Source organism: Stegostoma tigrinum, chromosome 8, assembly GCF_030684315.1.
Source record: "Stegostoma tigrinum isolate sSteTig4 chromosome 8, sSteTig4.hap1, whole genome shotgun sequence".
In the NCBI taxonomy this organism is placed as follows: domain Eukaryota; kingdom Metazoa; phylum Chordata; class Chondrichthyes; order Orectolobiformes; family Stegostomatidae; genus Stegostoma; species Stegostoma tigrinum.
The window spans coordinates 102,913,435-102,938,819 of record NC_081361.1 but is presented as its reverse complement, the minus strand read 5'-3'; the positions used below and the strand labels follow the sequence as shown (position 1 = coordinate 102,938,819).

Genomic DNA, 25,385 nt, shown 5'->3' with positions numbered 1-25,385 from the left:
CAGGGGCTACACCAGAAGCTGGGCCTGTGTGTGTTTCTGACCAGTCCAGCTCGTCCCATTCAGGATACAACGAGAGAGAGAGCTCCTTGAGGGAGGTTCAGAAAAACTGGGCAGGACATCACACAAAATAACTTTCTCCATGTGGCAGAGCCTCAGCGCAGCTCCCACTCGGAGCATCTCTACCTACCCTTACTCCAACAGCCCCAGTCCCCTAACCCCACTCTGCAACTCAACATCCCCCACACCAGAGCCCACTGAACACAGGAGAGATACACAGGAAAAAAGGGCAGGGAGCAGTGAGGGGAACATGAGAGGTTGGGGGGGGTGACGGAGCAGCGAGGGGGGAGTGAGGGGGTGGGCAGTGAGGGAGCAGCGAAGGGGGAGTGAGGGGGTGGGGTGGTAAGGGAGTGGGCAGTGAGGGGGTGGGGTGGTAAGGGAATGGGCAGTGAGGGAGCAGCAAAGGGGGAGTGAGGAGGTGGGGTGGTAAGGGACCGGGCAGTGAGGGAGCAGCGAAGCGGGAGTGATGGGGTGGGCAGTGAGGGAGCAGGATGGGGGCAGTTGGAGTAGAAAAAAGGAGAGCAGTGAGGAGGGAGTGAGGGGGTGGAGCAGTGAGGGAGCAGCGAGGAGGGAGTGAGGGGGTGGGCAGTGAGGGAGCAGCGAAGGGGGAGTGAGGGGGTGGGGTGGTAAGGGAGTGGGCAGTGAGGGGGTGGGGTGGTAAGGGAATGGGCAGTGAGGGAGCAGCAAAGGGGGAGTGAGGAGGTGGGGTGGTAAGGGACCGGGCAGTGAGGGAGCAGCGAAGCGGGAGTGATGGGGTGGGCAGTGAGGGAGCAGGATGGGGGCAGTTGGAGTAGAAAAAAGGAGAGCAGTGAGGAGGGAGTGAGGGGGTGGAGCAGTGAGGGAGCAGCGAGGAGGGAGTGAGGGGGTGGGCAGTGAGGGAGCAGCGAAGGGGGAGTGAGGGGGTGGGGTGGTAAGGGAGTGGGCAGTGAGGGGGTGGGGTGGTAAGGGAATGGGCAGTGAGGGAGCAGCGAAGGGGGAGTGAGGAGGTGGGGTGGTAAGGGACCGGGCAGTGAGGGAGCAGCGAAGCGGGAGTGATGGGGTGGGCAGTGAGGGAGCAGGATGGGGGCAGTTGGAGTAGAAAAAAGGAGAGCAGTGAGGAGGGAGTGAGGGGGTGGAGCAGTGAGGGAGCAGCGAGGAGGGAGTGAGGGGGTGGGCAGTGGGGGAGCCGCGAGGAGGGAGTGAGGGGGCAGGCAGTGTGGGAGCAGTGAGGAGGGAGTGAGGGGGTGGGCAGTGAGGGAGCAGTGATGGGGAGTGGGGGGAGTTGGAGTCAAGAAAAGTGGAGCAGTGAGGGGAGAGTGAGGGGTAGGCAGTGAGGAAGCAGTGATGGGAAGTGGAGGGAGTTGGAGTAGAGAAAAGGGGAGCAGTGAGGAGGAGGTGAGGAGGTGGGCAGTGAGGGAGCAGTGATGGGGGAGTGAGGGGGTGGGCAGTGAGGAAGCAGTGATGGGAAGTGGGGGGAGTTGGAGTAGAGAAAAGGGGAGCTGTGAGGGGGAGTGGGGGGAGTTGGAGTAGAGAAACGGGGAGCAGTGATGGGGAGTGGGGGGAGTTGGAGTAGAGAAACGGGGAGCAGTGATGGGGAGTGAGGGAGCAGTGATGGGGGAGTGAGGGGGTGGGCAGTGAGGAAGCAGTGATGGGAAGTGGGGGGAGTTGGAGTAGAGAAAAGGGGAGCTGTGAGGGGGAGTGGGGGGAGTTGGAGTAGAGAAACGGGGAGCAGTGATGGGGAGTGAGGGGGTAGGCAGTGAGGAAGCAGTGATGGGAAGTGGGGGGAGTTGGAGTAGAGAAAAGGGGAGCTGTGAGGGGGAGTGGGGGGAGTTGGAGTAGAGAAACGGGGAGCAGTGATGGGGAGTGGGGTGAGTTGGAGTAGAGAAAAGGGGAGCAGTGAGGAGGAGTGGGGGGAGTTGGAGTAGAGAAACGGGGAGCAGTGATGGGGATGGGGTGAGTTGGAGTAGAGAAAAGGGGAGCAGTGAGGGGGAGTGAGGGGGTAGGCAGTGAGGGAGCAGTGAGGAGGGAATGAGGGGGAGTTGGAGTAGAGAAACGGTGAGCAGCGAGGAGGGAGTGAGGGGGTGGGCAGTGAGTGAGCAGTGAGGAGGGAGTGAGGGGGAGTTGGAGTAGAGAAATGGGGAGCAGTGAGGAGGGAGTGAGGGGGTGGGCAGTGAGGGAGCAGTGAGGAGGGAGTGAGGAGGAGTTGGAGTAGAGAAACGGGGAGCAGCGAGGAGGGGAAATGAGGGAGGAGAATGGGGTGGGAGCGCAGGAGTAATAGAACAACAATGAACGGCTAAGGCAACAGTCTCCCTCTTTAGCCAATGATGTTAAAGGATTGAGAGAGATAGAGATCGGAAGGGAAACAGAGATGAGTGAAGTTGAGTTAAATTAGGTCCAGAAAGAGGATAATACAAAGATGTCTCCATCAGGTGAGGAAATCTGTCACCCTTACCTGGCCTGGCCTACATGTGACTCCAGACCCACAGCAATGTGGTTGACTCCCAACTGCCCTCTGAAATGGCCCTGCAAGCCGCTCAGATGTACCCATCATGACAAAGTCTCACAGAAATGAAACTGGATGGATCGCCCGGCATTGACCAGGGACCGGAAAAGTCAACGGCAGGAACAGCCCTGTCGACCCTGCACTCTCCTCCTCACTAACACCTGGGGGTTAGTGCCACCATGGGGGAGCTGTCTCACAGGCTAGCCTGGCACAGTCATACTCACAGAATCATACCCTACAGACACCACCAGCACCATCCCTGGGTGTCCTGTCCCACCGTCCGGGCAGTCCCAGCAGAGAGTTGGCGCGGTGGGATACAGTCCATAAGACCATCAGATACAGGAGCAGATTTAGACCTTTTAGTCCATCAAAGTGTACGTTGCCATTCGATCAGGGCTGATATGTTTGTGAGCCCTTTACTCCTGCCTTCTCCCAGTAACCCTAAAACCCCTCACTCATCAAGAACCTGCCTTAACCTCACTCAATGACGAGCTCCATAGCCCTCAGTGGCAGTGAGATCCACACAGTCACCACCCTCTGGCTGAAGAAATACTTCCTCATAGAGCCATAGAGTCTACAGCACAAAAACAGACCCTTCGGCCCAACTTATTCATGCTGACCAGATTTTATAAACTAACTTAGTCCCACTTGTCAGTGTTTGGCCTATATCCCTCTAAACCTTTCCTTTCCATGTACCTGTCCTGTTAAATGTTGTAACTGTACCAGCCTCCACCACTTCCTCTGGCAGCTCATTCCAAACACGCACCACCCTCTGTGTGAAGAGTTGCCCCTCAGGTCCCTTTTAAATCTTTCCCCTCTCACCTTAAATCTAAGCCTTTAGTTTTGGACTCTCCTATCTTGGGGCAAGGACTTTGGCTATTCACAGTATCTATGCCCCCCCATGATTTTATTAGCCTCTATAAGCTCATCCCTCAGCCCCTACACTCCAGGGAAAAATGTCCCAGTCTATCCAGCCTCTCCTTACAACTCAAACTTTCCTATCTCATTAAAATCCTTGTAAACCTTTCTGCACCTTTTCCAGTTTAATTATATCCTTCCTAGAGCAGGGCAAACAAAATTGTACGCAGTACTCCAAATGTGTCCTAGCCAAAGCCTTGTACAGCTGTAACACAATGTCCCAAATCCTGTACTCAGTGCTCTGTCTGATGTACCTTCTCCACCACCCTGTCTAACTGTGACACCACTTTCAACAAACCATATACTGACACTCTTCGGGTTCTCTGCTCGACAAAAGCAGCCAGGGCCCTACCATTAACTGTGTAAGTCCTGCCTGGATTTGTCTTATCAAAATGCAACACCTCACATTTATCTAAGTTAAACTCCATCTGACACTCCTCAGTCCATTGGCCCAATTGATCAAGATCCCTTTGTAATCTTAGATCACCTTCTTGGTTGGGCGTGTGGAATGTGCTGCTGGCAGTGGTAGCGGAGTCAGATACTTTACAGACTTTTTAAGTGACTCTTGGTTAGACACATGCAGGACAGTAAAATGTATGGTGTGCAGGGTAGTTTGATCTGAGTAAGATAAGAGGTTAGCACAATATAGCGGGCTGAAGGGCCTGTACTGGGCTGTACTGCTCTATGTTCTATGTTCTTCAATGTCGAAAATATCACCAGTTATGGTGTCATCCGCAAACTTATTAACCATGCCTCCTATATTCTCATTCAAACTGACGAACGACAATGGGCCCAACATTGATCCTTGCGGTACACCACTGGTCACAGGCATCCAATCTGAGCAGCAACCATCTACCACCACCCTATGTCTCCTAATACAGAAACAATTTCGTAACCAACTGGCTAATGCTGTCTGGATTCCATGTGATCTAACCTCACTAACTAGTCTAAAACACAGAACCTCATTGAAGGTCTTGTTGAAGTCCACGCAGACAACGTCCACTGCACTGCCTTCATCTATCTCCTTGGTCACATCCTCAAAAACCTCATTCAAGTTTGTGGGACATGATTTCCCACGCACAAAGCCACACTGACTATCCCTAATCAGTCCTTGCCTTTCCAAACACACGTAAATCCCGTCTCTCAGAATTCTCTTCAACAACTCACCCAGCCCTGATCACAGACTCATGGATTTTTAGTTCCTTGGCTTTTCCTTGCATAAATTTCATTTTTGAATAATGCCACACATTAGCCACATCCAGTCTCCTGGCACCTCACCCATGGGTATCAATGATACAAATATCTCTGATAGTTGCCCGACAATTTCGTCCCTACCTTCACATAATGTCCTGTGATTCACTTGATTAGGTCCTGGGGATTTATCTACCTCTATGTTTTTTTAAGACCTCCAGCACCTCATCTTCTATAATTCTGTCATAGCTATAATATCCTAGTCCCATGTTCCCATCCATGCCCTGAATTCATCTGCCTTGACTGTCAGGCCTCTTGCTATGAAATAACTGCAGTTTAATTTTTAAGGCTCCCATCGTTATCTGCTGTGATGTTGTCTGTCAGGTCTATTTGACTTCTGTACCAGCTTCAATCTCCTCTCATCTCACTACTGCTTACGGTCCAAACCCCTGCCAGTCTGGCTAAAACCCTTCCGAGTAGCTCGAGCAAATCTTTCCGTCAGGACACTTTGGAAAAAAGAATACAGGCATGGACTATTTTCTAAACAGTGAGAAAATTCGCAAAACAGAAGTACAAAGGGATCTGGGAGTGTTGGTCCAGGATTCTCGAAAGGTTAACTTGCAGGTAGAGTCCGTAATTAAGAAAGCGAATGTAATGTTGTCGTGTGTCTCAAGAGGGTTGGACTATAAAAGCAGCGATGTGCTTCTGAGGCTTTATAAGGCTCTAGTTAGGCCCCATTTAGAATACTGTGTCCAATTTTGGGCTCCACACCTCAGGAAGGACATACTAGCCCTGGAGCGTGTCCAGCGAAGATTCACACGGATGATCCCTGGAATGGTAGGTTTAACGTATGATGAACGGCCAAGGATTCTGGGATTGTACTCATTAGAGTTTAGAAGGTTGAGGGGAGATCTAATAGAAACTTACAAGATAATGTATGGCTTAGAAGGGGTGGACGCTAGGAAGTTGTTTCCATTAGGCGGGAAGACTAGGACCCGTGGGCACAGCATTAAAATTAGAGGGGATAAATTTAAAACTGAAATGAGATGACATTTCTTCAGCTAGAGAGTGGTGGGCTTGTGGAACTCATTGCCGCTGAGTGCAGTGAAGGCCGGGACGTTGGATGCCTTCAAGGCAGAGATCGACAAATTCTTGATCTCACAAGGAATCAGGGGCTACGGGGAGAGTGCAGGGAAGTGGAGTTGAAATGCCCATCAGCCATGATTTAAATGGCGGAGTGGACTTGATGGGCCAAATGGCCTTACTTCCACTCCTATGTCTTATGGTCTTATGGGCATTGGACCCTGCCAATTCAGGTTCAACCCATCCCTCTTGTACAGACCACTTCTGTCCCAGAAGAGATCCTAATGACCCAAAAATCTGAAACCCTTCCTCGTGCTTCATCTCAGTTCGAAAGGGTGTCTCTGCATTCTGAGGCTGTGTCCTCGGGTCCTAGTCTCTATTACTAGTGGAAACATCTTCCCCATGCCCACTCTATCCAGGCCTCTGAGTATTCTGTAAGTTTCAATCAGATTCTAATCTCCATCAAGTACAGACCCAGAGTCCTCAACCGCTCCTCAAATGACAAGTCCTTCAAGCTCAGGATCTTTCTTGTAAACTTCCCCTGGACCCCCTCCAACACTAACACATCCTTCCTTAGATACAGGGTCCAAACCTGCTCACAATATTCCAAATTCAGTCAGACTGGGCCAGGGTTTTGCTCCAGGAGTCCTCAACATTGACTCCGGATCCCCATGAAGTCTCACGGTTTTAGATTAAACATGGGCAAGGAAACCTCCTGCTGATTACCACTCACCGTCCTCCCTCAGCTGATGAGCCAGTACTCCTCCATGTTGGACAACACCTAGAGGAAGCGCTGAGGATGACAAGGACAGAAAATGTACTCTGGGAGGGGGGTTTCAATGCCCACCACCAAGAGTGGCTCGGCAGCATTACTACTGATCGAGCTGGTCGGGTCCTAAAGGACAGAGCTGCGAGACTGGGTCTGCGGCAGGTGGTGAGGGAACCAACAAGAGGGAAAAACATACTTGACCTCATCCTTTCCGATCTGCCAACTGTAGGTGTATCTGTCCATGACCGTATCGGTAAGACGTAGCAGTGCTCTGAGCAAGGAATTGTCTGATTTCGACCAAAATATTTGCCCTCTTACCCTAAACCTCTGACTGACTGTTATAATTTCACAGCTGTATGTTTTATCATCCACTGGGTTTTCCTCAGCACTCAGCTCTTAGAACCTGACATAAGCTTCTCGTTATTTCCATGCTCTACTCTGTGCTCTTTGACATCCTGGAGTTCTGGATTTGGGCTTTGCAGCTTTCTCTCTATTGGAACATGTTTGTTCTGAAGCCTCTCTATGAGCCTCTTCACTACCACCCACAGCTGTGACACAGATTCACCTTCTAAAGGCTGTTCTCAGGCCATTTTTACCAAATCAGATTTTGCGTTTCCTAAAATTAATCTGTTCCTACTTCAAAAACGTTACTCCTGTCTGTCTTTGTGTTTCTCCATAACTACACTGAATCTCAAAATTTGATCTCCCAATGTTCCAGCATCCACTGGTTCCTATCTGTTCCCAAAAACTAAGCTCCAAACTGCTCTAACGTTGCAGAAAAATTTCTTACTCTGAAACTCCAACCCGTTTAAATAACCTATCATTTCCTACATTCTGCCAGCTCACAATTGTTCATTTATTCACTGTTTTGGCTTACTGCTCTCAAATGAATGCTTAATTCTTCCTCTTATCTGGTCTTCTATTCAATTAACCCCATTCTTGTGTAGCATCTTGTCAAACACATGAACCATACCCTATTACACACAGCATTCAGAAGGATAATCAGCCCCTCAGATAAACCCACTCTTCAGATTTCAATGTAATGTCAGCTTTGACCTGCACAGGTCTGTAACTGGAACTATGACTGGGACTGGGAGAAGATCAGAAAATAATTTGTCGCCTCCATGTAGCTTTGAAAGCAAAGTTAATCATCAAACGAAAAGGCAAAAACCATTAAAAGTGTTCAACAATTATTGCTGTGGACTTACACTTGTCTCAGCAGGTACCCCAGGACCAAACTCCACCCCAGTAGATGTAGTCTTTGGCTCTTTATCTTCATACTCTGTGATTTCATAATAATATTCATCCTCGTAACGCTTGGTATCATATTCACTGGGGTCATATTCCTCAACGTCATAAGCTTTGAATTCATGGTCATTATCACTGGTTCCTTTGCTGGAAGAAGCTTTGGCACTGTCCCCAGTGGGGTTGTGGCCAGTGGGATCATGCCCAGTGGGATCATGCCCAGTGGGATCTTGCCCAGTGGGATCATGCCCAGTGGGATCATGCCCAGTGGGATCTTGCCCAGTGGGATCTTGCTCTTTCTCATCATATTCCTTGTCGTCATATTCATTGAGATCATACGTTTTGAAATCATACTCATTGAAGTCATACTCGTCAAGATCCTGTTCCTTTTCCTCAGTCTCTTGCTTTTCAAAATGATAACTCTCTCCAGTCAGATATTCATCTTTATAGTCTTCTTCAATGTTTGTCTTATTGTCGTCCGATTGAAGTTCATTTGAGAAATGAGAATGAAATGAGCATTGTGTTAGCAAGGCTGAAAGCTGAATTATACAGTACACTGCATTGCAAAGTAGCCCAGGAGATGGTCAAGGTCACACTCAGTGATCCTTGAGTAAATTGGGATAATCGTGTCCCAAAGGAGAGCTGAATGAATCACGATGTTTATCACATTGGGAAGTAGGCTTATTATTTTGAAAAGAACATTTCTATAAAATAGCGAGACTGTATCCAAAAGTTAGGGTTATATAAACTAAAAAGCAATTACTCATTATTACAGCCTGAAATGAATGAGGAAATGAAGAGGACATTTCCTCTGATATTACCACCTCTGGGAAATCTTTGCAAGCAATTCTCAGCATAGAGATAGTGACTGCATCAGAGTGTTTAACATGACCTTGCTTTGTTTCATTTCAGTTATTGTGGAAGGTTCAAAGACTTGAAATGTTAAAAGGCATCAGATGGAGTTTGGTAAACACTCCCGGCCACTTGTTGTCATCCTGTTTAACCACGGGGACCGTGCCTACATGCTTTCTGGAATTCTGGGAACATTCTAAGAGCTTGTACAAAGAGTGATGTAGGAACTTAAGGAGTGACATAACACAGTTTGCATTTTGATCAGCTGGTGATTTTGTGCAAAGGGTGAGCTGGAGAGGGGGAGGGAGGGAATTTGTGAGGAGCAGAAGGCCGAGTACAAAGCAGTTGTGCTGAATGGCCCATTTCCATGCTGGAAATATTTTGTAACTCGATCAATGAGCAGGACAGAATTAAACTCCAGAGAAACCAAAACCATGTTAAAAAAAAACCCAAACAACTGCAGATGTTGGAAATCAGAAACAAAATCAGAAATTGCTGGGAAAACTTAGAACAGAAGAAGGGTCACTGGGCCCGAAACGTCAACTTAGCTTTCACTCCAGATGCTGTCAGACCTGCTGAGTTTTCCCAACAATTCCTGTTTTTGTTTCTAAATCCATGCAGTTTGATAAATCTCATCGAGACCTCCTCCATCACCAGGCAGTAACTCAGTATATGTCCAAGCTTTGTCAATGTGGTGGTGCTGACATTAATGCGATGGTCCATATTGTAATGACAGTGCCAGTGTGAACAGACTGCATCTCCCATTGTGCTGCTCTTGCCTGGTGAATCTGCAGTAGAGGACATTAGCATCGAACCAGGCTATTCAGGGGCCTGTCTGAAAGCACTTCCTCACACTGAGTGCAGTGAATCTGAAACTCTCTGCCCAGGAAGGGCTCAGATTCTGGGGTCACATGAACTTAGAGGTCATTGGATTCCGATTTGTCAAAGGCTTTAACTAAGCAAGTCAAAGGATCAACCAGGAGCATAATTTTAAAGTAAAATGCAGGAGGAGTAGGGAGGGATTTGAAGGAAGGTTTTTCCATGCAGAGTGAGCTGGGGGTCTGTAATGAACTGCCTGTGAGGGGAGTTGAGACAGGAAACCACACAATCTTTAAAAATTACTCAGATCAGCACTTGAAATAACCTGCAAAGCCATGCACTCAGTGCACAGGGGCTCAGTGGTTAACGCTGCAGCCTCACAGCGTCAGGGACTCAGGCTTGATTCCAGCCTCAAGTGACTGTCTGTGTGGAGTTTGCACATTCTCCCCGTGTCTGTGTGGCTTTGTTCTGGTTTCCTCTCACCGTCCAAAGATGTGCAGGTTAGGGTGGATTGGCCGCAGGAAATCTAGGGATAGGGATAGGGTGAGGGATGGGGATAGGGTGAGGGGATGGGTCTGGGCTGAATGCTCTTCGGTGGGTTGATGTGGATTTGCCGGGTTGAATGGCCTGCTTCCCCACCATAGGGATCCTATGAAAGCGAGAGAAGAGGAATTTTACAGAAACTTTGATGGGATAGGCTTGATGGGCTGAAGGGCATCTTCTGTACTGTGTAATTCAATGATTCCATAATGTCACGTGAATAAGGTTAAAATACAGGTCAGTTACGGTCAAGTTAACTGCCAGAAAAGGGCCTCAGAACTCTGATAACTTCCTGCTGTTCCAAATATCTCAGCAGGAAATGGCTCAAATCATTCAGACAACAGAGTTCAACAGAGTCCAGTGGAAGATGCACTGAATCAAACAAAGTCAAATCAATGTTCAAACTTTAATCCTGAAGCATTATCTCTTGCTTTGATTCACATTTATCATCATGTTAAATAGAATCAGCAATTTCTGGAGAAAGCAGAAGCAAAATGAATGGATTTACCTCAAACAAATTGACCAATTTGTAATTCACCAAATCCAATGCAAACAGCATTTTCTCAAAGATTTTGTAAAAACGCAGAAAATTCATGATGTTATTGGCAAAAGAAACTAAAATGCTGAAGAAATATTCAGGTTGAGAGCAGTCACTTCCAGATGTGCCTCTCATACTGAGTAGATCAGCAACTCACGGTATTCCTTTCCATGAGCGACTGGGGCAGCGTTTCATTCGACCACTTACAACCTCCATGACACTCCATGGAGGTCGACATTACATCTGAGAGCCTTTCTCTGTACTTTGGAACCCTCACAAGTCTGGGCAGCGATCTCTCAGGCCAGAAAAAAGACATCGAGGTTAACGTAAACCTGCTAAAATTGTACGTGGGATGGGCTGAGGGAATTCTGACAGCACACAAATCAGGAGTAGAATTCTTTGAAAACAACAATCCTTACAGTTTCTTCTTACCTCGTTAGCTTTCTCTTGGGCTGCTGAGCTGGTCGTTCCTTCATAGGTTTCGTAGTAATATTCCTCTCCTGTCTCCTCTGGTAGCACATTGTTCACAACCTGAGTTCAAAGCAAAATAGTGAGACAAAACGAAATAAGATTTAAGTCATGAAACAGTTGAATTAAGTTTCAGATTGGCCTGTAGAGCCAGGGAGAATTAGACATGATCGGGGAATGACGAGGGAAGGCTTTTTAGGGAGGTGAGCGGGTGGTTTCAAGGATCATTCAAGTCATCAGAGATCTTCCAATCTTGACTCCTCGGAAGATCTTGATCAGTTTTTGCCACATTTGGCCCAACCTGAAGTTTTGATGATTGGTGGCTGGAAAAGTGTTGCTTCCTCTTCTGAGTTGTAAGAGTTTTTTTGGAAGTAATCTTTGTCGCTATGTTCTTAGTTATAGTTTGTCCAACATCCTTCTTCAGTTTGATGAATGAAATGGATTTCTTTCTCTGAAAAATGTGGTGAGAGATGGAATGGAAAAAAGCATAAATAATGATGACCCGAAAACAGGGAAACATGAGATTCTCAGGCCAAGGCTCCGCTTCAAAATCCTTCCCGTTTCCAGCTGCTTCCAAAAAAATTGATGATTTGTGGATGTTGGGGGAATTGAGGGAAAGGCCAGAGGGATGGGAAGAGAGGAAGAAGGGGAGGGTTTGGGGATGGATGTGACAGAGGTATAGAGGGAGAAAAGGATTATGGGGCAGGGTGGGCAGCAGTGAGTGAGGAAAATGAGGACAGGAGCTGCTATGGAGAGAGAGCGAATGATAGTTCTGATGAAGATGACAAGAGAATGATATACAGGATGAGGTACAGTCGAAGGCTGGGTGGACAAAGATAACAGACCATGCTGACATTGAGAGGCTGGTCTCCTGGTTACCTCAGTTGGGAATTCTGTCTGCTCCAATGTTGGCATTTCCTCAGTTGGATGATAGTCAAACTCTATAAAATCTCCATCACTATAATCATAGTCATATTTGAATATTTCTTCCGGAGAGTGCTGTATCATGAAGGGAAATACAATCACAGTAATGTTAGTCGCGATCCAAGGGAGATTTGGCCAAGCAGAAGCACATTGAAGGAAATGAAAAGATGTTGAGATAAATGAGGAAAACCTTGACACTGTGCATGATATACAACGGACACTGACCAATCAGCAGCTAGTTTTACATTGCCAGCAAGTGCCAAGATCCCCCTTATGCATGTTTTCATTCAGTTGCCAATGTTCACAACTTCCAACGAGCTGTTTCTGAAAGAGGAGAGCGTCAGGACTGGAAGATCCCGTTTGCTTTCTATCTCATGCTGTGGCTCAATCTTAATAGGCAGTTTATCAATAACTTTCCAGAAGGAATGGGGAAGGTGAAAAATATGACATGTTTACAGGAAAGGGGTAAGGGAGTGGGATTAATTGGACAGCTCTGTCAGAAAGCAGGTGTGACACGATGGAATGAATGGCCTTGTTTGCTGTAAGACGTTGTGCTTTTTTTTTAACTTTGCCAGTTCACTCTCTGTTAGAGCAGTGTCAGCATTAACAGATCGCTTGTGGCAATGTGCCCAAAGCATTCAGAGCAGTTCTGGTCTTAAGGGGAAAGTGAGTAACGCAGCAATATCAGAAAGAAGAGCAGACCATGAGGCCCTTTGAACTTCTCTGCTGTTCACCAGGATAATGGATGGCCATGCCATTCCACACCTAATTCATGCTCAGTTTCCCTGAAGTGAAAATCCCCAGGTTTAAGTGGATTTACTGATGGACCCTCCACAACTCTCGAACGGAGAGAATTCCGCAGATTATCTCCTGACCCTGGGATTCTGATCCCGTGTTCTAGATTCTCCAGAACAGGGGGCTGAATTTCTCAATGTCAACCCTATCAAACCCCTTTTGTATCCTGGATGTTTCAGTGGCATCCCCACTCATTCCACCAAACCCCAGTGAACACAGAACAGTACATCACGGGAACAGGCCCTTCGGCCCACCATGTCTGTGCTGGCCATGATGCCATTCTAAACTAATCCCATCAGCCTGCACATGGGTCACATCAATCTGCTCCCTGCCTATTCATGTGTCTGTCTAAATGCCTCTTAAACATTACTATTGTATCTGCTCATGCCACCTCCCATGGCAGCTCTACCAGGCACCTACCACCCTCTGTGCCTCTCAGGTGTCTCCTTTTAACTTTCCCCCTTCTCACTTAGCCCAATGCCCCCTGGTATTTGGCATTTCTTCCCTGGGAAAGAGGCTCTGATTCTCCACCCTGTCCATGCCTCTCATAATTTTACAAACTTCCCTCAGCCTCCGACTCTCTAGTGAAAACAAACATAAGTTTGTCCAACCTCTCCTTAGAGCTAATTCCCTCCAATCCAGGCAACATCCTGGTAAACTCCTTCTGGACCCTCTCCAAAGCCTCCACATTCCTCCGATAGTGTGGTGACTAGAACTGCACACAATACTCCACATGTGGCCTCACTAAAGTCTTCCACAGCTGCAACATGGCTTACCGACTTCTATACTCATTGCCCCGAACGATGAAGGCAAGCATGCTGTATGCCTTCGTTACCACGTTACCAACTCACATTGCCACTTTCAGGGAGCTATGGGCTTATACCCCAAGATCCCTCTGTATATCAATGTTGTTCAGGGTCCTGCCATTTACTTTCCTCTTGCATTTGATCTCCAAATGTACATCCGCCCACACCTGCCTGGATTAAACTCCATCTACCATTTCTCCACCCAACCTTGCAACTGATCTATAACCTGCTGTATCCTCGGACAATCTTCCTCATAATCCACAACTCCACCAATTTTCCTGCTTTCTGCAAACTTACTGATCAGACCACCTACATTTTCATCTAAACCATTTATATAAATTACAAACATCAGAGGCCCAGGCATTGATCATTGCAGAACATCTCTGGTCACAGGCCTCCAGTCAGAAAAGCATCTCTGATCAAGAAGCATTTATCAAGGCCAGGAGGCTGGGAGCACATGGAGCAAAGCTGGGATACAAGGAAAATCCAAAGAAACTAAAACAAGCAGTCAGGAGGGCCAACGGGGGCATGAAAAGTCATTGGGCAAAGGATTAAGGAAAATCCCAAGGCTTTTAATACATTTATAAAGAACAAGAGGGTAGCCAGGGAGAGGGTTGGCCCACTCAAGGACAGGGAAGGGAATTTGTGTGCAGCCAGAGGAAATGGGTGAGGTATTAAATGAGTACTTTGTGTCCGTATTCACCACAGAGGAGGATCTAGTGGATGAAGAGTCTGGGGAAGGGTGTGTTTGGGTAATGTTGGGATCAAAAGGGAGGAGGTATTGGGGGTCTTGACAAAACATTAAGGTAGACAAGTTCCCAGGGCCTGATGGGATATACCCCAGAATACTGAGAGAGGCAAGGGAGGAAATTGCGAGGGCCTTCAGGGAAATCTTTGCATCTTCACTGGCTGCAGGGGAGGTCACAGAGGATTAGACAATAGCTAGTGTTGTTCTTCTGTTTAAGGAGGGTGGCAAGGATAATCCAGCTAATTACAGGCTGGTGAGTCTTATGTCAGTGGTAGAGGATTATTGGGGAGGATTCTTTGAGACAGGATTTACTCGCACTTGGAGATAAATGGGCGTATTAGTGTGAGGCAACATGGCTTTGTGAAGAGGAGATCATGTCTCACTAACTTGGTTTGAGATTTTTTTGAGGAAGCATCGAAGATGATCGATGAGGGCAGGGCAGTGGATGTTGTCTCATGGACTTCAGTAAGGCCTTTGACAAGATCCCTCATGACAGGCTGATACAGAAGATAAAGTCGCATGGGGCCAGAGGTGAGCTTGCAAGATGGATAAAAACCTGGCTCGATCATAGACAGAGGGTAGCAGTGGAAGGGTGAGTTTCTGATTGGAGAGCTGTGACTAGTGGTGTTCCTCAGGGATCAGTGTTGGGACCTTTGCTGTTTGTAATATACATATATAAATGATTTGGTGGAGAATGTAACTGGTCTGATTAGTAAGTTTGCCCATGACACAAAGGTTGATGGAATTACAGATAGCGATGAGAATTGTCAGAGGATACCGCAGTGTGTATATATGTCAGTTGGTGACTTGGGCAGAGAGATGGCAGTGGAGTTTAATCCAGAAAAATGTGAGGTAATGCATTTCGGAAGGTCTAAATACAAAGTAAATGGCAGATCCCTTAAGAGTATTGATAGACAGAGGAATCTGGGAGTACAGGTACACAGGTCACTGAAAATGGCCACACAGGTGGAAAAGGTAGTCAACAAGGCATACGGTATGCTTGCCTTCATCAGCCAGGGCGTGGAGTTTAAAAATTGGCTGGTAATGCTGCAGCTTTATAAAACCTTAGTTAGGCCACATTTGGAATATTGCGTTCAATTCTGATTGCCATACTACCAGAAGGATGTGGTGGCTTTGGAGAGGGTACAGAAAAGATTTGCCAGGATTTCCCTGGTATGGAGAGAGGTTGGAGAAACTTGGGTTGTTCTCACTGGAAGGACAGAGGTTGAGGGGGGGCACCTGATAGAGGTCAACAAGATTATGAGGAACATGGACAGACTGGACAGTCAGAAGCTTTTTCACAGAGTGGAAGAGTCAGTTACCGGGGGTCATGGGTTTAAGGTGTGAGGAGCAAGGTTGAAAGGTGATGAACAAGGCAAGTTTTTTTACACAGAGGGTGGTAGGTGCCTGGAACTCGCTGCTGGGGGAGGTAGTGGAAGCAGATACGATAGTGACTTTTAAAGGGCGCCTTGACAACTATATGAATAGGATGGGAGTAGAGGAATAGGGTCTCCGGAAGGGTAGGGGGTTTTAGTTGTGACAGGCAGCATGTTGGTGCAGGCTTGGAGGGCCAAAGGCCCTGTTCTTGTGTTGTAATTTTCTTTGTTCTTTGTTCTTCAGTCCTGGGACAGATGCCATCAGGCCCTGGTGATTTATCTAGCTTAATGTGTTCAATGCACCTAACAGTTCCTCCTCCTTAATATCAACATACTCTAGAACGTCAACATAACCCACCTCCCCCACTCACGACCCCCCCCCCCCCCCCCACTAACCTTATCATTCATCATGTCCTTCTCCTCAGAGAACATCAATGCAAAGTATTCATTCAGAACTTCCTCTGGCTCCAGGCATAAATTCCCTCCTTTGTCCTTGAGTGGACCTACCCTTTCCCTGGGTTACCCTCTATTCCCAGACATGAATATCGACCAAATTACTCAGGGCAATATTACAGGAGGACCCCCTAGACCCAGAGAGCAATCAGCTGATCCATCAGGGCCGCAGGTCCATCCTCCCATCAATATGGAGAACAACTCCGCCCGCCACATTCCAGCCGTCAGCTCCCCCCAAAATCCATAACAATTCGATCGAGGTCTCTTCATTACTGTCCCACAATCCCCTTGGAGTGAAGGCCAGCATGCAGTTTGCTTCCCAAATTACTTGCTGAATCTGCACATTTTCCCTCTCTGTGTCCTTTCTAGAAGTTCACCCAAGTCCCAAAGCCTTGCGGAATGATACGGGTGCCAAGATTCCAGATCTGGAAATCCAGGCCCTTTCTGCAGTGGATCTGGGAAAGGGGCCGCTCGTTTTTCACACATGAAGAAACCTCACCACTGCAGGGTTATTTAAAACTGCAACTTCGGCTGATCGCCCACTTCCCAGATTGTGTAATTGATGACTTTTTGACGCACCAGCGTTCATACATGTGAAAAGTGGATGCTGTGTGCTCAGAAGGGAAAGGCATTGTAGCTGGAGACTTCTGTTGGGGTAGTGAGGTTATAAAACATGTTGAGCTTAATAAGGAGGAGATATTAAATGTTTTAGTGGGCACAGAGGGGTAGAAGCCCCCAGGGTCTGATGAGATGGATTCCAGGCTGCCATGGGAAGCAAAGGAGGAGATTGCAGGAGTCCTGATGGAGAATTTAATACTTCACTGGACGCAGGTGAAGTGCCAGATGACTGGAGGATGGCTAATGCGGTTCCTATATTCAAGAATGGCAGCAGGAATAGGCCAGGGAATTACAGACCAATTAGTCTGATGTCAGTGACAGGGAAATTAATGGAAAAAAAGCTGATTTAATCAATATTTGGAAAGACAGGAATTGATCAGAGATAGTCAGCATGGATTTGTGAGAGGGAGATCCTGCCTGGCTAAATAAGTTGAAAGTTTATTTTGAAAAGGTGATGAAATATATTGATAAGGGTAGTGCAGTGGATGTGGTTTACATGGACTTCAGGAAAGCCTTTGACAAGGTCCCACATGGAAGGCTGGTCCAGAGGGCAGTTTGGCAAAATGGATCTGAAACTGTCTCGCAAATAGCAGGCAAAAAGTAATGATGGAGGTTGTTTTTGTGACTGGAAGCTTGTGATCAGCATTGTACCACAAGGATCGGAGCTGGGACACTGTACATTAACAACTTGGATGTGAATGTAGAAGTATAATTTGTAGATAATAAAATGTGAGGCTGGATGAACACAGCAGGCCCAGCAGCATCTCAGGAGCACAAAAGCTGACGTTTCGGGCCTAGACCCTTCATCAGAGGGTCTAGGCCCGAAACGTCAGCTTTTGTGTTCCTGAGATGCTGCTGGGCCTGCTGTGTTCATCCAGCCTCACATTTTATTATCTTGGATTCTCCAGCATCTGCAGTTCCCATTATCACGAGTATAATTTGTATGTTTTCAGATGACACAATAATTGATGGTGCCATTGATATTGAGGAGGATGGTCTCAGGCTACAGGCTGATATTGATCAGCTGGTAAATTGGTCAGAACAATGGTAGATGGAATTGAATCGCACTAAGTGTGAGGTGATGCATTTTGGGAGGTCTAATAAGGGAAGGATATACATAATGAATGGTAGGTGCCTAGGGAATACTGAGGAACAAAGGGACATTGTATACAGGCCCATGGATCCCTGAAGGTGCCAGCACAGGCAGGCAGGGTGGTGAAGAAGGATGTGTGTCTTCATTAGCCAGAGTGTGGAATATAGGAGCAAGGAAGTCTTGTCGCAACTTTATAAAACATTGGCTAGAGCACAGTTTGAATACCACACTATCTGAAGGACATGTCTTCACAGGAGATGGTACAGACAGGATTCACCAGGATGGAGTGGAGAGTCTGAGGAATGGGGAGAGACTGGATAGGCTGGGTTTGTTTTCCCTGAAGCAGAGGGGGCTGAGGGGACTTTGATTGGGATATATAAAATTATGAGAGGCATAAACAATGTAGATTTGAGAATCTTTTCCCCATGGCAGATGTGTCTAAAATCAGAGGGCAAACGTTTAAGGTGAGGAGCAAGTGATTTAGCGGGGAGCTGCAGAAAAATGTTTTCATCCAAAGGGTTTTATAAATAGGGAAGGTGCTGAGAGAGGGTTGTAGTGGCAGGTTCTCTCACAATATTTATGAAGCATCGGGATGAGTACTGACTGTGCCAGGACCAAGTGCAGGTAAATGCGATTAGTGTGGCTTCGTGTTGGTTGGCTGGCACAGACATGAGGGGCCGAAGGACCTGTTTCTGTGCTCTATGGCAATAAATTTGTCAAGCTATTAACTCATTTCAATTCCCCAGAGCTCTAATTTAAAAAAAAGTCAGCTGTGAGTTGTAAGAATGGTGCTTGCAATTTCAATATCTGATAGTTGACATCAGCCCGAGGGCTACGGTTATAGCACGTCATACTATTTAACTTCCTCTACAAAGTACTATTTATCATGAAGTTGGGGTGGGCCTGTGAGCTCCCTGTTTGATTGACAATTCTGAGATGGGGTTCTAAATATATGCAAATGTTTATTCCTAGTGCTTTAAGTAACAAAAGGACTTAATAGAACATAGAACATAGAACATAGAACAGTACAGCACAGAACAGGCCCTTCAGCCCACAATGTTGTGCCGACCATTGATCCTCATGGATGCACCCTCAAATTTCTGTGACCATATGCATGTCCAGCAGTCTCTTAAATGACCCCAATGACCTTGCTTCCACAACTGCTGCTGGCAACGCATTCCATGCTCTCACAACTCTCTGCGTAAAGAACCTGCCTCTGACATCCCCTCTATACTTTCCACCAACCAGCTTAAAACTATGACCCCTCGTGCTAGCCATTTCTGCCCTGGGAAATAGTCTCTGGCTATCGACTCTATCTATGCCTCTCATTATCTTGTATACCTCAATTAGGTCCCCTCTCCTCCTCCTTTTCTCCAATGAAAAGAGACCGAGCTCAGTCAACCTCTCTTCATAAGATAAGCCCTCCAGTCCAGGCAGCATCCTGGTAAACCTCCTCTGAACCCTCTCCAAAGCATCCACATCTTTCCTATAATAGGGCGCCCAGAACTGGACGCAGTATTCCAAGTGCGGTCTAACCAAAGTTTTATAGAGCTGCAACAAGATCTCACGACTCTTAAACTCAATCCCCCTGTTAATGAAAGCCAAAACACCATATGCTTTCTTAACAACCCTGTCCACTTGGGTGGCCATTTTAAGGGATCTATGTATCTGCACACCAAGATCCCTCTGTTCCTCCACGCTGCCAAGAATCCTATCCTTCCACGCTGCCAAGAATCCTATATTGAATGGGTTTTCATCAGTGAGACGTTTTTAATATTCTGTGAATTCTGTAAATAAACGATGCTGATGTTTAAATTTGCTTCAGTTCAAACCAGGCCCACGTGGTCCAGCGTTAGAATTCCATCTCATGTTAGAGCTGTGTGCTGACTTTTGTAAGTGTGGCATGGTGGGTTACAATGAGTGCTTTGCTAGTTGTGAACAGCTGAAGGTTTGTACTGTTTGATATGACCTGCCAATCCTTGGGGCACCCAGACTGCAGGCCTGGCATCACACCCGCACTGAAACGCATATACCAGATTACTCTTCTGTATCAGAGGGAGAACATCTTCTTGATTTGATAAGAGTACCCTGTTTGTGAGAGACGCCACCCACAGTGCCCTGTATCTCAGCGGCACTGAACAAGCAGCTAAGTGAGTTACGACAGTGGTGTGTGACTGACCGAATCTCTCTTCAAAGTAACTGTCACAGATTCTATGCTGCACTATTCCAGTTTATCAGATTCAAAATACAACAGAAGTTGAGACAACGGGCACTTACAATATCATCATCTACAAGGCTACAAACCTCGTTCTGAGAGCAAATAGAAGGTTGACGACGAGCACAAACACAATGGGCCTAAGGGCCTTTTCCTGAGCTGCAACATCTCCACAAGTCTCTGAGCTTCTGACAGAGATGAAGGGTCTCAGAAACAAAAGAAGCTCCCGACCCACAGTCTCACACCTGAACATATTTATGTCACAATTCCCACGTCTCCTGTCGGTTATTTGAATGTTGATGTAAACATTGTAATTCCAACTCTAACCACTGGAGATGCTGCGAGGCCCGTCAAATGTTTACATTTGGAGTGCTTTCCCTGCAACATACTAACATTTCAGACTGGTATGGAACAGAGCCACCCAGTTTAAACAGATCTGCAAGTTACAGATGTAGAGCAAACCTTCAGATTCCGAGACCCAGTGAGCATCACACACCTAACAGTGACTTCATGGAGTCTAGAGGCTTGGCTCTAACGGAGCATGTGAGAAGACGAGGAGCACGCTTTAAGATGAGAAGAGAGAAATTTTAAAAAGGCATGCGGGGAAAATGCTTTACACAGAGGGTGGTTCGTGTGTGGAATGAACGTCCTGAGGAAGTGGTGAATGTGGGTACAATTACAATGTCTAAAAGACATTTGGATAAGTGCATGAATAGGAAAAATTTGGAAGGATATGGGCCAAGCACAGGCAGGAGGGAGTGGTTTAGTTTGGAATTATGTTCAGAATGGACTGGTTGGACCGAAGGGTCTGTTTCTGTGCTGTGTGACTCTATAACTGTGCGAATCCCCACTTCCTCTCCCTCCCTCTCTCTCACTCCCTCTGTCTTTCTCCTCTTTTCCCTCCTTCCCTCTCTCCATCTCCCTTTGTTAGCTGCTGCTTTCTAATTTAATTGAAAGGTTGATGCAGGAGCTGAAAAAAACCAACATTTTCTATTTCATTCAGTCTGTTACGTGGACTGTCTTGGCTGGAGAATGAGCCCAGACTCGTTTCGGCTCAGCCCTCTGGGGAGCTGAGAAGATTTATTCGTTAGTCTGTGAGTTATTGAGACCTGGAATGTGCTGCCTGAAAGAGCAGTGGAAATGGATTCAATAATAACTTTCAAAAGGGAATGGGGGATAATACAGGGAAAGGGAATAATAATTGCAGGGCCATGGGTGAAGACCAGAGGAGTAGGATTGGAAAAGATTTTTAAAAGAACTCGAATAAAACGGATGGTATGAATGGGCTTCCTTCTGAGAGTCTGTTTACAGAGACTAAACATTAGATAAAGGTGTTTATATAAACAAAGTTTCTGTAACTTTCTGTGGGCCAGGGAAGTTTTTGTTGAGGACTCCTGTTCAACAGAACACGTCAAAAAGTTGAAACATTGGCAACAAGTAGAACCTTCATGTGAAAGTGGTGAAAGGGTTTCTCTAATGGCCTGATTAATAATTCAAGAGAAGGAGAAAGTGAGCAGTAAAAACAGAGTTAGTGATATCTGACGCAGCCAGCAAAATCCATTTGCCTGGTTTGCGTTGTCACCAAATCAAACACTTTTAATTTGGTAGGAAAATGTGACCAGAAATGGCAGCAACCAATCAGAGCGTGTTCCTGGAGGCTCCAAGAGGCTTAACTAATTGAAAACTCACTTGAGAGGCCTGGTGAAAAAGACAGGGACACTGTGACCACAATGATGCTCAAGACAAAACAGGACCACCAGAGGCAAAGAAAACACACTCAGAATGATATTCAGGTAACCAAGGCAGTTCTGTGAAAGCACAGGGAGAGTGTCATGCAGGTTGGGCAGGCAGTACAAGGGTCAAATAGCAGGTGTGAGAGGCAATGGGTGAGATCAGGCTCTTTGGAAACAGGTCCCTCGTCCTGGTGTGTTAGACAGCAAGCAAAAATTCCTCTTTGAGGAGAATAAATTCAGCAAAAAACTGTTGCCAATATATTCACCAGAATTAACAAACCATCTCTCACATTTCATGTCCTGCTTACTAAACGTCTTCTCTGTCTAAACATTCTCTGTTTTAAAAGGCCAACACCAGACTTTTACACAGTGGCCCTCATTCTAGACTCTCCCACAAGAGAAAGCATCTGCTCCACATCCATCTGGCCAAAGGTCCTCAGGATTTTATACGTTTCAATTAAGCTGCCCTCCCTGCCCTAAAGTCCAGCAGGAACAAGCTCAGGTCTGTCCAACCTGTCCTCTCAGTTCAGGTATCAATCTGGTAACGCTCCTCTGAAAGGCGTCCAACGTCCGTCGTTAAACAAGGAAACCAAACCTACACACACTATTCAGGACACTCTCTTACCAATGCCCTGTAAAACGGAAACAGAACATCTGCACTTTTACGTTCAATTTCTCTCATAATAAAAGGCAGTATTCCATTAACCTTCTGAATCACACGCTATACCTGCACCCCCTTGTGACTTGATCCCAGGAAGCAGGCTGCTAGCCTTCACTGAACAGTTTCAAATTCAGATCCCTTCCCACCTTTGAAAAGGAACCAAGGTTATGCACATTACTCCGGGTGTGATCTTCCCAATCCTGGGACAGGTCCAGCAAGGATTCTCTGCTTCAAAGTATCTTGCAATCAAGATCTATATTCTATTTGCCTTCCCACTCACTGACTACACTTTATAAAAATTCATTTGCTGGATGTGGGTCAGGCCAACATATCTATTTATTCATTGCCCATTGGGCAGTTAACAGTCAACCACGTTGCTGTGGGTCTGGAGTTACTTAGAGGCCAGACTGGGTAAGAATGGCAGGTTTCCATTCCTAAAGGAAAGATGATTAAATGTTTAAAAGAACATGAGTGAACCAGGGCATTTTACAAGTATTTGTAATTTTTAGTCTTTTAAGTCTTTTAATTCCAGATTTTTGTCATAGTCACAGGCGAAGTGATGGCCTTGTCGTATTATGGCTGGACTGTTAACCCCGGCACCCAGACAATATTCTGGGGACCTGGGTTCGAATCCTGCTGCAGCAGATGATGGAATTTGAATTCAATAAGTATCTGGAATTGAGGATGTAATGATGACCATGAATCCGTTATTGATTGTCGGCAAAACCCATCTGGTTCACTAATGTCCTTTAGGGAAGGAAACTGCCATCCTTACCTGGTCTGGCCTACATGTGACTCCAGTCCCACAGCAATGTGGCTGACTCTTAACTGCTCCCTGGGCAATTAGGGATGGGCAATAAATGCTGCCCAGCCAGTGATGCCCTCATCCCGTAAATGAATAAAAAAAATTACGCACTGCCTCCCTATACACTAATTTCCTCTGATGTATGAACAAGGGCATCAAATCCCTCTGTCCAACAGAGTTTCGGATTCTCTCTTCAGTTGAATAGTATTCTGCTTCTCTACTTCTCCTGCCAAAAGCTTGCCCACATTATAATCTGTATGGCTAACATCTGCCCACTCACCCAACGTGACTCCCTACATTAGTGGACAATATCTATTACTAGCTTGCAGATAATTTCTAATTTCCCACTCCTCAGTCTGCTTAGCAATCAGTTGCTGCTTTCAAAAGATTTTCTAACCCATTGGTCTTTGGCTAATTTTAACAGCATTGTAGACCTTTTCTTCCGATCTGATATGCTTGCAAGAACAGAAAGTTAATACATGAAAGTGAATGCAATGCAGAGTAGTCTAAGTGTAGATATGTTAGGAGTAAGACATTAGCCAAATAGTTGAAGCATTGTACACTCTGCACATTGTTCCTGAGCATTAGACAAAGGCTGAAAGATACAACAGCAGGAACTGGGTTGTCAGTGACAGAAAACGTCAACAGTGAGGCAACTAAAGGAAAGAAGCAGCATGTCAATCAGATTCCATTCTCACTGACACCTCGGGTACCAAGCACTGAATCAGCACCGACACGCTGTGCACACCGCACCGACACACACTGTACACAGCACCAACACACCGTGCACACGGCACCGACACACACTGTACACAGCACCAACACGTCGTGCACACCGCACTGACACACACTGTACACAGCACCGACACGCCGTGCACTCGGCACCGACACACACTCTACACAGCACTGACACGCCGTGCACACGGCACCGACACACACTGTACACAGCACTGACACGCCGTGCACATGGCACCGACACACACTGTACACAGCACCGACACGCTGTGCACACCGCACCGACACACACTGTACACAGCACCGACATGCCGTGCACACCGCACCGACACACACTGTACACAGCACTGACACGCCGTGCACACCGCACTGACACACACTGTACACAGCACCGACACGCCGTGCACTCGGCACCAACACACACTGTACACAGCACCGACACGCTGTGCACACCGCACCGACACACACTGTACACAGCACCGACACGCCGTGCACACGGCACCGACACACACTGTACACAGCACCGACACGCCGTGCACACCGCACTGACGCACACTGTACACAGCACCAACACGCCGTGCACACGGCACCAACACACACTGTACACAGCACCGACACACACTGTACACAGCACCGACACGCCGTGCACACCGCACCGACACACACTGTACACAGCACTGACACGCTGTGCACACCACACCGACACACACTGTACACAGCACCGACACGCCGTGCACACGGCACCGACACACTGTACACAGCACCGACACGCCGTGCACACCGCACTGACACACACTGTATACAGCACCAACAGGCCGTGCACACCGCACCGACACATCATGTACACGGCACCGACATGCCATGCACACCGCAGCGACACACACTGTACACAGCACCGACACGCCGTGCACACCGCACCGACACACCATGTACACGGCACCGACACGCCATGCACACCGCAGCGACACACACTGTACACAGCACCGACACGACGTGCACACCGCACGACACACACTGTACACAGCACCAACACGCCGTGTACACCGCACGACACACACTGTGCACAGCACCGACACGCCATGTATACACACCGACACACACTGTGCACAGCACCGACACGCCATGTATACACACTGACACACATCGTACACAGCACAAACACACCACGTACACAACACCGACACACCGTCTACACGGCACAGACACACCGTGTACACTGCACTGACACACCACGTACACTGCACCGACATACCATGTACACGGCACCGACATACCATGTACACGGCACCGACACACCGTGTACACTACACTGTAACACTGTTTTCACGGCACCGGCACACCACATACACGGCACCGACACACCATGTACACTGCACTGATAGACCGTGTACACGGCACCGAGACATCACATACACAGCACCAACACACCACGTACGTGGCCCTGCACAACACGTACTCTGC

At 47.2% G+C, this 25,385-nt stretch overlaps 1 protein-coding gene across 5 annotated transcripts in view; it reads right to left on the bottom strand.

Annotated features, from left to right (window-relative positions):
- Positions 1–25,385, bottom strand: part of col11a1a (collagen, type XI, alpha 1a) — a 432,184-nt gene that overhangs the window by 349,083 nt on the left and 57,716 nt on the right. Inside the window, exons 6-8 of one of the 5 annotated variants that reach the window (XM_059648209.1) lie at positions 11,842–11,961; positions 10,927–11,025; positions 7,709–8,212 (exon numbers count right to left, since the gene is read on the bottom strand). In XM_059648209.1, coding sequence (XP_059504192.1) covers positions 7,709–8,212; positions 10,927–11,025; positions 11,842–11,961 — 723 coding nt within the window. Of the gene's footprint in view, positions 1–7,708; positions 8,213–10,926; positions 11,026–11,263; positions 11,414–11,841; positions 11,962–25,385 lie in introns of all 5 variants that reach the window. The other 4 variants (XM_059648208.1, XM_059648211.1, XM_059648212.1 and 1 more) reach the window with 4 other exon arrangements.